The sequence below is a fragment of the Malurus melanocephalus genome, unplaced genomic scaffold (assembly GCF_030028575.1).
Source record: "Malurus melanocephalus ecotype Western Australia unplaced genomic scaffold, MMel_1.1 scaffold_367, whole genome shotgun sequence".
Lineage (NCBI taxonomy): Eukaryota > Metazoa > Chordata > Aves > Passeriformes > Maluridae > Malurus > Malurus melanocephalus.
This window is the reverse complement of record NW_026623599.1, coordinates 734,085-748,031: the sequence shown is the minus strand read 5'-3', so window position 1 is coordinate 748,031 and position 13,947 is coordinate 734,085. Positions and strand designations below refer to the sequence as shown.

The following is a 13,947-nucleotide window of genomic DNA, read 5'->3' as shown; positions in this document are numbered from 1 at the left end:
GGGAAGCCTGTTCCCAGCTAAGGGATGATGGAGAATGTTTATTTCTCCAGCTTTGCTGGGAGGTGAAGAGATTAACTGGGAGCTGCTCTGTAAACATGTCAGAGGTGTCACTGATGCATGAGCAGAGCTGTTTAGCAAACAAGAGCTGCTGCTCTATCTCTTCCTCCTCAAATATTTTAAGTGCCAGTAAAAGGGCTTACACATTTATTGATGTGCAGCAGGAGAAATATTTCTCTCGACCCACAAAAATTCCCAGGGTTAAAGTTCTCTWTATTTCCATGATGTCAACAGGGTTTTAAAGAAGCAAATTTAAGAGAATGAAGGAAAAAATTAATAATTTTTTAAAAAATTAAAACTCTGAAATAGTGCAGTACCCATTCACRTGAAATAATACAGGCAAGTAAATTGAAATTTCCAAATCTGAGTGGGAAGGGGGCATCGAGAAATTATTTTGGCAGGCAAGGTGCTATTTGTCACCGGGTGTCACCTGGATTTTTCTAGCCATGTTTGAACATATTTTATCAGGATTTTTTWATGTTGCATGGATTTGGGATAGGGCTTGGGATAGGAGAGGGATATTTTTCCCTTAGCATAAACATCCATTGTGCACACAGAGCACAGATGTCACCCCCACTTGCAGGGGACAGAATTTTACATTACAGAACTGGGCACTGCCCAGCTTTACTGCCCTTAATTGCCATTTTCCCTGCCTTTATGAATAAACATGAGCGAGCAGCTTTCATTGCTGKGACTCCCAGGGGCTGCCAGGTTTTACAGAGTGCTGGATGCAAACAATAAAGATGTTAAAAAGTCCAGTTTGGGGGGGAATGACTCTCTCCACATCTGAGCCACACTCTGAGGAAGGAGATGCGCTTCCAGCTACGAGAAAACTTTGGAGGTGAAGCTTTTTCCAGAGACCCTGCGCTGTGAATCCCTTCAGGGTGGGAATCGCTTGTTCTGCCCTGGGGTGGCTCTGRGGGGTCGCAGGGGACACTCTTGTCCTCTTTTCCAGGTCTGTTCTCTATCACCGCCTCGTTAAAACTGGCACAGTCCCAGCACTGCCTCCCAAGGTGCTTTTTTGTGGGGCTTTTAGGATTTTCTGTGTCTCAGGATAAGTTTTACAAGGCTCTGACGGGGATGAAGCAGCAAACAAAGAAGCAAAACCACTCTGACCCCTCCCGTGTTGCTTTTTACACATTGGTTATTCAAGGATCGAACGCTCCACGGTGGGGAGGACACAGCCAGAGCTCCGCTGGCTCCCGGGGCTTTTACACCACAAGTTGCAGCTCGCCCTGCCCTCCCAGCACAGCTTGTGGTGTAAAAGCTTTGTTGAGCTGACTTTATTGATGGTATGGAASGATTTCCTTCATTCTCTTCTGTATTTGATTGGAGTTTGAGTGTAGTCCTAGCGTAGACGAGCCAGTAAAACACAGTCACTAATCACTGCTCTAAGGAGATGATTGTCCCAGAAAATGGCCTGGAAATGTGAACTGATGGCGATTGGAGCAGCTCGCCCTGCCCTCCCCAGGGCGCTGCCAGCCCGGGATGCTGCGGGCACGGCCGGGGAAGGGATGCTCCGATCGCAGCATGGGCAGGAGCTGCAGGAGCTGCCGCGGGGATGCTCCTCTCGTACCATGGGCAGGATCTGCCGTAGGGATGCTCCTCTCACATCAGGGGCAGGAGCTGCGGCAGCGATGCTCCGAWCGCACAGGGGAAGGAGCTGCARGAGCGATAGCAGGGATGCTTTACTCTCACACAGGGGAAGGATCTGCCGCGGGGATGCTCCTCTCACACAGGGGAAGGAGCTGCAGGAGCTGCTGCAGGGATGCTCCGCTCGTACCAAAGGAAGGAGCGGCCGCAGCGATGCTCCGATCGCACCATGGGCAGGATCTGCCGCAGGGATGCTCCTCTCGCACAGGGAAGGAGCTGCAGGAGCGGCCGCAGGGATGCTCCGCTCACATCAGGGGCAGGAGCGATAGCAGGGATGCTTTACTCTCACACGGGCAGGAGCTGCAGGAGCTGCAGGAGCGATAGCAGGGATGCTCCGCTCACATCAGGGGCAGGAGCGGTCACAGGGATGTTTTACTCTCACACGGGAAGAAGCTCCGGCAGGGATGCTCCGCTCGCACCCGTCCGGGAGCCGGGAGCGCAAACAGCCCACAGCCAATGAGCACGAACCAGAGCTGCCCTGCCGATAACCTCACCCCATGTGTGTCACATGTATGTGACATGTGTGTGACATGTAAGTGACATGTGTGTGACATGCGTGTGACATGTATGTGACATGCATGTGACATGCGCATGACATGTATGTGACATGCGTGCGACATGCATGTGACATGTGTGTGACATGTGTGTCACATGTATGTTACATGTGTGTGACATGTATGTTACATATGTGTGACATGTGTGTAACATGCGTGTGACATGTAAGTGACATGTGTGTGACATGTAAGTGACATGTGTGTGACATGTAAGTGACATGCGTATGACATGTATGTGACATGCGTGCGACATGTATGTTACATGCGTGTGACATGTATGTGACATGCGTGTGACATGTGAGTGACATGTATGTGACATGTGTATGACATGTGTGCGACATGTAAGTGACATGTGTGTGACATGTATGTGACATGTGTGTGACATGTATGTGACATGCGTGTGACATGTATGTGACATGCGTGTGACATGTGTTCTAGCTAGGTCAGGGTCCCCACACTTTATTGATTCATTAATTACTCTCCTGTTTGGCTCACAATTTGGATTATTTTAGAGGTTCCTGGGTTGGTGCTGATTACAGAGCCCTCATGCCCCAGTGTGAGCTCCAGAAATGCAAAACCTGCCCCACCCTGCTCTGCTCAGGCCTGGCTGTGCCTGGGGGCTGCTGGCCCTGGGGGTTGGCACATCTTCACTGGCCAAACCCCAGCAATGATGCTCTGGGGAAGCTTTGGAAGCTTTCCGTCCCTGTTGGATTATAAAAATGGGCTCAGCAACACCTCAATGTGCTGCTGCCTCAGGAAAGGCTTGTCTGGGGCAACGTCAATATTTGGATGGTTTTGCAAACCACAGTGTGAGCCAAGAGCTGCCCTCAGCAGTGTGGGGTGAGGAGGAAGGGCAGCCCTGCCTTGTGGGCTGTGCCCCCAGAATTCCTGAGCCCGCTGCCCGTTTCCTTTGAGCGCCTGGATAAAGCTCTGCCCATGGAAAAGGGGAGATCTCCTCTGCCCACCCTGCTCAGGGCTGAAGGAAAGGCTCTGTCTTTCACAAGAGTGGCTGTGCAGCATCCAAGGATCTACAAGGGCTGATGAATAATAGGAAAAATTGGCAAAATTGGCAAAATTGGCAAAATTGGCAAAATTGGCAAAATTGGCAAAATTGGCAAAATTGGCAAAATTGGCTGTTTGACCCACTTTTTTTTTTTCCCCAGTGTGTGGAGCCCAGACCCACCCCAGAAGGGGATTCCTGGGGACTCCAAAATTCATCCTTGTCCAAATGAAAAGCAGATTCCCGTGCTCCAGACCAAAGCCAGGCTGGGATGTGAGGCCAGAGGGGCTCTGTCCATCCCTGGCAGCTGCCCCAACCCCACAAAAGGCCCTTGTTCACGGCCACCAAACGCCTGCAGCCCGCAGCGGGCTCTGTCACCAGCTGAGCTGACAAATTTGGCTTCTCCTGCTCAGCTCCAGCTGCTGCTGCACAGCAAATGCTCCCCACAAAAACACAGGGCATCACGTTTCCTGGCTGGGAGCTGTCTCTGGACACTGCACTTTGTGATAGGAACTCGTGCTGAGCCACAGCCAGTGTTCACTGACTGGGAACAGACAGGGCTGGTTTAAAGCTGGAAGCAAAATTTATCTTGTACTGAAAATACCCTTAAAAATTGGCAACTTGTACTGAAAATACCCCAAAAAGCTGGTATCTTGTATTGAAAATACCCTAAAAAATGACAATTTGCACTGAAAATACCCTAAAAAATGACATCCTGTACTGAAAATACCCCAAAAAACTGACAACTTATATTGAAAACACCCTAAAAAAACTGACATCTTGTATTGAAAATATCCCAAAAAAATGACAGTGCGAGCACTCACAGGTTCTATCCCTTGTTTTCCAGGATTATGTGACTTGTTTTTCACCTCTGAGTCATTCAGAATCGTTCTCTGGTTAGCTCAGTTAACAGGAGAGAGCAGGAGTTTAATAAGGGTAACAAGGCGCTTGTTTTATGAGGTTTTACTGAACTGCTGCAGTGCTTTACTGCAGTGAACTGCACTGAACCCAGTGCTCCCAGCGAGGTTTTTTTGGTGTGACAAGGGGTGGGTGAAGCAAATTGAGGTGGGGATGAGCCCCAAGCGTGGCTGTGACCGTGTCCCTGTCCCCGTGTCCCCAGCACAGCCTGGCCAAGGCGCTGTACGACAACAAGGCCGAGTGTCCGGACGAGCTGGCGTTCCGCAGGGGTGACATCCTGACGGTGCTGGAGCGGCACGTGGAGGGCAGTGAGGGCTGGTGGAGGTGTTCCCTGCATGGCAGACATGGCCTGGCTCCTGCCAACCGCCTGCAGCTCCTGCCACCCGCCCCGGCCAGCCCGGCCAGCCCGCGGCCACCACCGGCTCACGGTGACCACACAGACACACCAACGGGCCAGCAGAACATCTACCAGGTGCCCTCYGTGCCTGTGTCAGCCACCTATGAGAAGATGGAGGGCTGGGTGCAGTGTCCAGCCAGGGGCACAGCCACCCCTGCCCGGGCTGTGTATCAGGTGCCAGCCCTGGCGGCGCAGCTGCTCAGCGAAAGGACCAAGCGCTCCACGCACCAGGTGAGAACCAAGGCAATGCTAAAAATAACAGATATTGTCATGAAAAACCATCACTGGGAGTGGGAAATTAGAAAGTTTGGGATTCTCGGTGGAATTTGYGGCAGAAGAATGATGGTGTTTAGGAAATTCCCATCAATTCTGCTACGGTTTACAGCATTGTGTAAGAAATGCTGTTCTGGGCAGAGGATGAGAGCCTCTATATTCTGTACTCCCTCGTCTTTTTGACAGTTTAAAACAGCTGGAAAATGGGGCAGGAAGTAAAGACGAGACCATTTGTTTGGGAGAATCTAGAAATGATTCACAAAGTTAACATAACAAGACACAGAACTGTCTCCTCTGATGGGTCACAGCACGCGGCCATCCAGAGTCCTCTGGGCACATGTGGGGTCTCTGCATCCATCTGCACAACAACATGATCCATGATTTTTGAAAAATCACTCCTTGGTGTGTGATTGCTGGGTTTGGTCTGGTTTTTACCATCTCCAGCAGCTCAGCAAGCTCAGAGTGCTGCTGCCTCTCTCCTGTGCTGCCCGAGGCTGTTTCTAGGCTCGCCCCTGTCAGATGTGCAGAAGGACACGGGTTTTTGTTTCTCTCCAGTTTCTCTCCCTCTGTGTTTTTGCTGCTGCTGAGATGATGATCAGGCTGTACAGGATCAGCCACCAGTCTTGTGGAGGAGAACAACCTGATTTTCCAGGGTTTTGTGACAGCTCCCTGGCCTGGCTCTCCTCTCTCCCAGCTCCTCGTGTTTGACATTCAAATGAAGCATGTACATGGAACATGCAATTTGATTACACATTGCATCAAGTGTCTTAAAATCAAAAACTTGTGCTCTCTTCAGGAAAAAAAAATGAATGGGGAATGTTTCATAATGAAAGGGAAATAGAGCAGGTGGAGCCAGAGTTGAGTGCAAGGTTTTGTTAAACTCTATGAGCTCTYGAGCCCTGGATGGCTCTTTATTCTGGATAAGAAAATCACATTAGAAATTCTAATTGGAAAAGGAAAAGGAAGACAATCCAGCTCTATAGAGTTTGAGGCTGATTTAATGATCATTTGATTTATGGGGCTCAGTCAGCCACYCTTCCTCCTGCTGCGTGGAAGGCAAACAATGCAAACCAAGGTACTGCTCCCTGCTGGGCAGCAGGTGGATGCTGGAAAAAAAAAACAAACTCAGAGCATCCCTGGTGAGCAAAACCTCATTGGCAGCACTGCAGCTGCAGTGCACAGCCATAACTCAAACTCAAACTCACCAACAGCTACAACAGACCCTTCTGCACTCGCTGTGATCTGATTGCTCCACATTCCTGACCTGAAGGAGCCTTTTGCAAACTGAATGAGAGATTGGTACGAATTTTCTGTGTTGTGTCAGCAAATCAGGTTGAAAATGTCATCTGTTCATTATCTGGATGAATGGCCCAGCAGAACTCCTCAGCTCTCCCTGTCTCACTTCATGAATTTACCCACCTAAGCCATTTCTGATCTCACTAAGAATGAAAAAGAAACRTCCCAGCCTCTGATTATTGTCCAGAAGTTGAGTGGGGCTGCCTGTGGCAGTGTCCCAGCTGTCCCCACACCAGCTGTACCCTGGTGGTCACAAGCTGTCCCCAAGGCAGGGGAGCTCAGGGACACAGAACGATCCAGACCAGCCCCCAGAGCTCGTGTGGGACAGCTGGCAGAGCTCCTGSCATACTCAGCTGTCCTCTGAGCAGCTGGGAAAAGCCACTGCACATCTTTGAGCAATRAAACAAAGAGAAATCCCTCAGAGCCTGTGTGTTTTCACCACACAGTAAAAGGTCATCTCTTCTGCCTCACACACAGGGCACTTCTGGTTCTACTGCCACTTCATAAAGCAGTTAAAATGTGATRCCCAGTGAGGCTTTTTTGCTGTGTTCTCAGATTTGTCCATCTGGACAAGGATGGCTTTCCTGACACCGTTTACCTTTCACCCTTGGTGCTCAGGTGTTGACAAGCAAGGTGCTGATATTCAGGCACAGGTTGCCCAGGATGCCCCAGCCCTGGCAGTGYCCMAGGCCAGGTTGGASRGGGTTTGGARCACCCTGGGACAGTGGAAGGTGYCCCAGCCCATGGCAGSAGTGGAACTGGATGGGCTTTAAGATCCCTTTCSAAYCCAYTCTGSGATTCTCTRTCACAGAGCATTAAGGGGATTTGTCCTCACTCCTCATTCCCTATTTTCAGAGGAGAACTGAAGCAGGAAGAGTAAAGCTGTGCTCTTCTTCCTCTATCATATTTCCCCCAAATTAGTGTTGCTGCAACACTTTCATGGTGGAAATCACTCCCTCCAATTTAAAATCTCTTACTATAAATCTCCTGCAGTGTTTCTGGAGGTCAGTGGTTTGCAATGGCCCATTTATAAATTACCTGAGGGCAGCCAGGCTGAAGACAGGCTGGRTGAACAAAATTCCACATTTTGGTGGTTGATTTAAAAAAAAAGAAAAGTCCTTTTTGCTGCTCTGACATTAAATATGGCTTGACCCAATGACTCTGTGGGCTTGGAGAAGTCAAAATTTCCCCACTTCCTTTTTTAAGTGGTTCTGCTTTTGGGCAGTCGAAAGATTTAAGTGATAACTGSAGCTGGATTTGCTCCATATCTTTTCTGTCCCATGGTTAGGAAGGAAGATTGTCTTTGTTATGTGTGTGCCAGTTCTGATCTTATCTAAAATGTACCAGAAATGCTGGCAAAGGACATTTATGGTGGAATAAAAATCCTATTGCTTGTAAGGTTGGYTCCTGTCTCCCACCTTCAGGGAAGAGCTGAAGGCTTTTATCACTTAAGAGTGATTACTCCAACAATTTTCATCCAAATGAGTTTTCAAAGCTGTCCTGACCTTCCTGCCAATRCAATTTATGATATTTTTTCTCCCCTCCAAGCACCTGTTTACCCTGCCCAGAGCGTGCCGGGCTTCAACCCCCAACATCAGGGGGGAGGTGTACGATGTCCCCTCCACGCAGCGCCACGAGTCCCTGCTCACACAGGTGAGTCCTGCCCCACTCCCCTCCCTGCAGCATCTCTGAATAAATTGGGAGGGCAAATCTTCCCTCACCCTATTCGCTTTTTGWAAAATGGGGAAGAAAATCACCTATTTTTAGCTCAAAAGCTCAGTTCTCCTGCGTTACTTGGAAATTTAGAGCAATGTGCCTTAAATCTGGTGTGTTTCTAATAAACATTTCCATTTTTTTCCATTATTAAGGCACTTCCCCATGGATTCCAAGGCAGGGAGGTTGGCACCACTGATGTCTTCCTGAATTCTCTTATCAGTGTCAACCTCTCTGCCTTGGAATCCAYGAGGAAACGTGGTTGTGTCATTTGATTGGGGTGGTTTGGGGATGTTTAGTGAAGAGTCACAAGTGCGTGTTCAAAAAGAAACCAAAGGTCAACCCCTCCACCCAGCTCCTGGGAAAAACTTGCCCTGGATTTGGTCACATCACCGTGACGTGTCCTGTTACACAATCCTGTCCTCGTTACTGTCCCGCTCCCGTGGGGACAGGGATTGTCACATTTCTGTCACCCTGAGCCTGTGCATGTCTCCAGGATGGGACAGGCACCAGTCCCCAGCCCTGTGCTGTCACCTCCAATTACCCACAGATTTCCTGGAGTCACCCCCACTGTCTGAGAGGCTGATCCCTTCTCTCAAACCTACTCACATATGGCCTAAAAGCCTTTGATCCCACCCAGGTCCCCAGCAGGTTCTAAAAAGGATCAAAATCAACCATTTATTTCCCCTTTGAGCAGAGCGGTGCCACTCCCCCCAGCACTCGGAAGGGCCCCATGCTGGGCAGAGCCACTGAGAGCTTCCAGGCAGAGCARAGGCAGCTTTACAACATCCCATCCAACCCAGAAAAAGCAGGAGCTGGCAGCCAGAAGGACTCACCAGCGGGCAGTGTAAGTAAGGCTTGGTGGACWCAAGACAATAATCTGTCACTACTGGGATGCCTGGCTCGGAGCTGGGACAGGTTTCCCATCTCTTCCCCACTGTTTTTTACCCAGCAAATGGTCCTGCATTTCCCTTTTCCAGCTTGGACTCCAGCTGTGCATGCACATGTCTGTACTGAGTAAAAATATAAATTCTTTGAAGATGTCTGAGAAGAGTCAGTGKTGTCTGTTGGTGATTTATGGCTCGTCAGGGTGTGCATGTGAATGGGAGGAGATCAAGTGTCKACAGATTTCACTGGCTGGGGACTCTGCTCTAGGATATAACCACTTGTGCTCCAAATATTTTACCTTTCACACCTGCAGATTGTGCATTTTAGAAAATAAAAAATCTGGGCAGCCTTTTTGTGGYGCAGATCCATTGACATCAGTGGCGTTGCGCACATTTACGTGCTCTGAGAATTCCATTTTATTTCTTGTTTCTTGATTAAAAAGATGGCTCATTAACATTTCGTGCTCTGTTGCAGTTATATGACATCCCTCCCAAAAGAGAACTTGATGAATCCGAAAATAAATCTCAGAAAAAGTGCTGGGGCCATTACAACACTTTGCCAAACCCTCGGAAGTCGGAATGGATTTACGATATCCCGGTATCRCCTGAAAATTCCGGATTCAAGGCAAGCCCTCCTCCTGGGCAGGCTGTGGAGCAGCCGGTGCTGTATGACATACCCCCAGCCAGGTACAAAGCACCAACCACTGAAGCCAAGGGTGTGASCCCACAATTCTACGACATTCCACCAGCCCAGAGGAAATTACCGCTTCCCCAAATCCTCCTTTACGACGTTCCGTCCTCACTCCCTTTGTCACAGAACGGCAGCTGCGAGGTGCCCCCGAGCCTCCTGGCTGCCCAGATCTCTGAGCAGAATGTTTATGACATTCCCAAAGGTTTGGAGAAGAAACCTCCAAAGAAACTCCAAGACTCCAAGAAAGAGATGGAGAACAACGCTGATGGCGCTGGAGACCAAGCACGTGGCGCTTCTCCACAGCTCTCCACGGATGGCAAATTAGAAAAAGACAGTTTGAGCGTTTCTGGTGTGGACAGCAGAAGCAGCACTCTCTCCTCATCCTCCAGCTCTGCTTCTGAGTCATTTTCTAYGCTGCCAGCCTCACCAGAGCCTGTCCCAGAAATTAAACTGGAGCTGGAAGCAGCCATCGAGACCCTGACTCGGCTGCAGCACGGCGTGTCCAGCTCCATTGCCAGTTTAATGATCTTTGTGAGCAGCAAGTGGAGACTGCAGGAGCATCTGGAGAAAAGCCTGGAGGAGATCCACAGAGCAGTGGACCACATCAAAGTGTCACTGGGAGAGTTCCTGGCTTTTGCTCAAGCCTTGAAGGGCAACGCCTCCAACCTCACCGACAACAACCTGCAGGCCAGAATTAAAAAACAGCTCGAAATCCTAATGAAYTCCTACAAAATATTGACAGAAACGAGGGAAGCTCTCAATAACTGCARCTGGTCCCTGGAGGCTTTGGTGCTCAGGAAGCCCCAGAATAAYCCTGATGACCTGGATCGCTTCGTTATGGTGGCCCGGACAATTCCAGAGGACATCAAGAGATTTGTATCCATCATCATCGCCAACGGGAAGTTGCTCTTCAGGAAGAATGAGAAGGAGCAAGAGACGAAACAATCAAACGTGAACCCAGAGTGCAAAATGGCCAAACAAATCCCAGTGCCCAGRAGGGTGGAAATAGAGTCACTGCAGAGAAATGCTCCTGATAAATCCAGCCAGAGCCGGGGTCCTTTGGAGAAAGCAGAAGAAAATGCCCCTGAGGATTGTGAATATGTCCAGTTACAGGTCAGTGAAACTGGGATTTGCTCTTTATATTCTTCACCCTTTGTAGATATTAAGCCATTAACTATCAGCACTATTTCACCTTTGTACCAGTGCCAGATTCAGTTTGYACTACAGACTTTATGAGGATTCAGGATTTTGTTACAGTGCTGGATGGCACAAGTACAGTGAGCCATAATTTTAATTAATAAARAGATCTGGAATTTGAGAATTCACCCACTGTCATCTTGCCAGTTTAAATTCATTTGGGAAACAGRATTTATCTGGGAGTGAGCAATTCCTTTCTTCTCTTTTCCCTCACAGTTCTCTTCCTGCCCCTTCCCTGTGTTTGGCTCTGGAATGTCAAAAGATATTCATTCCTTCCTAATTTGAGGTGTCATGGGAATCCTTCTTTCACAGAAATTAAAGTCTGTGAATGATCACATTTATTTGTTAGAATAATTCTAGATGATTGTTAGAATCTCCTTAAAATTACTAAAATATCTAAGAATATTTCCCTTGGTTTCCAAAAGAAATGCTGCTTGTCCTTAAAATTTTGGTAATATTCTGTCAAAATGTTTTGTTCATATTGTGTTCAGTCTTAGATCTTGCAGGACCAGGCACATTTTTAGGAGGAAAAACCCTACAGCTCCTTTTAATAAATCCACCATTGCTGCCTTTAACATGCAGGCTACAGAATAAGCAATTGTTTCCCCACAAATCAAGAGAAAAGCACATTTGTATTTAAATTCTTTATGCAGTTGTTTCAACTTTGCTTTCATTTTAATTTGAAACAGGCACAGAAAGTCATTTCAGGTAAAGAAGTAAAAAAGAAGAGCACAGAGTCAAACCCAAAGGTATTTCTGACTTTGAAAACTATTATTTATGAGGGYTTTTAGTTCTGATTTCTGTGCTTGCTAAAACTCAGAGTCATTTGCATTCAGACTCTCTATACACACAGACTTATTTGCTTCTAAGAGATAATTTTCCCAGAATTACTGCTGAAAACCTGAGAAAAGCACTGGTTTTCCTCAAACAGTTTAAAGTCATATTGTTTCTTTCATCACCTTTCAGCATCATTTGGGATGAGGCTGTGAGAATTAATATTTCAAAGTATTTTGTCCTACACTGGCACAAAATTGCCTCTTGTTTTGTGCATTTTAATCATTTATAATGCTGATAAAATCCATTAAAGATCGATGTTTTGTATTATTTGAAAGCTTCAAGCCCAGACTGTGTAAAGGAATGGTRTTTGGCTGCTGCACTTTGTGTGCCATCCATTATTAAAACTGTATTCAGGGGAAAAAAAGGCAATCAGGAGAATTTCCAACACTTTAGGGAAAGAGAAATTACTGTAAAGGCTCCAGGGTGGGGCAATTTGGAGACCACAAGAATTTAGGGCAGAACGACCAAAGAAACAAGCAGCGTGTGACASCAGGCTGAATTTATTTTCCTTTTAACCCTTTCTGCAGGTTTTGCCATGTGCCAGAAAGACTGTCAGTCCCAGCAGGCAGGACCCTGCCAGGAAAATCGCTCTCCCAGAGCACTGCAGGCTGTGCTTCGCTGCCCTGCACAAGGCTCTCGGGGTGTTYGCCACCAGCCTCACCAACCAGCAGCCCCCCGAAATCTTCATCTCCCACAGCAAGCTCATCATCATGGTGGGCCAGAAGCTGGTGGATTGCCTGTGCCAGGAAACGCAGCAGAAGGACGCTCGCAGTGACATCCTGCACTGCAGCAGCCGCTTCTGCAGCCTCCTCAAGAACCTGGCGCTGGCCACCAAAAACGCTGCCCTCAAATACCCCAACGCYGAGGCCACCAGGGAGCTGAGGGATCAGACAGAGGAGCTGGCCAAGTACACGCAGCAGTTCMGAGCCATGATGGAGTGATAGCTGCTGACACTCTCCACTGCTCCTTTTGACACCAGCAGCAGTTCAGAGCAGTTCAGAGCCATGATGGAGTGATACCTGCAGACATTCTCCACTGCTGGTGATCCTTTTGACACCAACAGCAGATCCATGATGGAGTGATACTTGCTGACATTCTCCACTGCTCCTTTTGACACCAGCAGCAGTTCAGAACCATGATGGAGTGATACCTGCAGCTCATTCTCCACTGCTGGTGCTCCTTTTGACATCAACAGCAGATCCATGTTGGAGTGATACCTGCTGACATTCTCCACTGCTCCTTTTGACACCAACAGCAGTTCCAAACCATGATGGAGTGATGCCTGCAGCTCATTTTCCACTGCTGGTGCTCCTTTTGACACCCACAGCAGTTCAGAGCCATGATGGAGTGATACCTGCCGCTCATTCTCCACTGCTGGTGCTCCTTTTGACACCAACAGCAGTTCAGAACCATGATGGAATGATAGCTGCTGACATTCTCCACTGCTGGTGCTCCCTTTAACACCAGCAGCAGATCAGAGCCATGATGGAGTGATACTTGCTGACATTCTCCACTGCTCCTTTTGATACCAGCAGCAGTTCAGAACCATGATGGAGTGAAACCTGCAGACATTCTCCACTGCTGGTGATCCTTTTGACACCAGCAGCAGTTCAGAACCATGATAGAGTGATACCTGCCGACATTCTCCACTGCTCCTTTTGACACCAGCAGCAATTCCGAGCCATGATGGAGTGATACCTCTGACATTCTCCACTGCTGGTGCTCCTTTTGACACCAGCAGCAGTTCCAAACCACGATAGAGTGATACCTGCTGAGGTTCTCCACTGCTGGTGCTCCTTTTGACACCAACAGCAGATCCATGATGGAGTGATACCTGCTGAGATTCTCCACTGCTGGTGCTCCTTTTGACACCAAACTTCTCAGAATTCCTCAGAATTTGACACTCACTTCTCAGAATTCCCGCTGGGAATTCCCTGGGTGCGTTTTTAGCAGGTGAAGATCCCCAAGGCAGCAGATGCAGAATGAAATCGGTGTTTTCTTCTCCACTGTTCAGATCCTGCCTGGAAATGTCAGCGTCACAGTGGCTGGGTGGGAATGTTTGCTGTGTATCAGAGCAAAAGTAGTTTATTGCTGGACTGGTTTCTTATTTTTTATTCTTTATGTATGTCAGATAAATGTATTTTCCCTTTTTTATTTTTTTTTTCTATTCATGTAAAGTCTCTCTTTAAATGTAGCTGCACAATGTTCTGTAACTTATGATATGCCATTATCGATTGTTTCTGAGGACTTCACTCAAAAATTGTAATTACAGGTTTGTTGTTTTTTTAAAAAAATACAGTCTGCAAAGCTAATTTTGGGGTTTCATATACAAATGTAATACGGTACAAAATCTGGCAGGCATTATACAAAGACAAGAAAAGGCTCCAGGTTGGCACAGAGGAAAACTTTGGGAGAAGCACAGGGAGCATCTGTCACCCTCTGTCGCAGCCTGGAGCTCTCAGAGCCTTTCTCCA

At 48.0% G+C, this 13,947-nt stretch overlaps 1 protein-coding gene across 1 annotated transcript in view; it reads left to right on the top strand.

The window, feature by feature from the left end:
* CASS4 (Cas scaffold protein family member 4) overlaps window positions 1–12,689 on the top strand; it is an 18,818-nt gene extending 6,129 nt beyond the window's left edge. Inside the window, exons 2-7 of the mRNA XM_057378616.1 lie at window positions 4,385–4,810; window positions 7,697–7,801; window positions 8,559–8,708; window positions 9,224–10,552; window positions 11,326–11,385; window positions 12,001–12,689. Of these exons, the coding sequence (XP_057234599.1) occupies window positions 4,385–4,810; window positions 7,697–7,801; window positions 8,559–8,708; window positions 9,224–10,552; window positions 11,326–11,385; window positions 12,001–12,414 (2,484 nt within the window). The 3' untranslated portion in view covers window positions 12,415–12,689. The remainder of the gene's footprint in view (window positions 1–4,384; window positions 4,811–7,696; window positions 7,802–8,558; window positions 8,709–9,223; window positions 10,553–11,325; window positions 11,386–12,000) is intronic.
* Window positions 12,690–13,947: the final 1,258 nt, after the last annotated feature.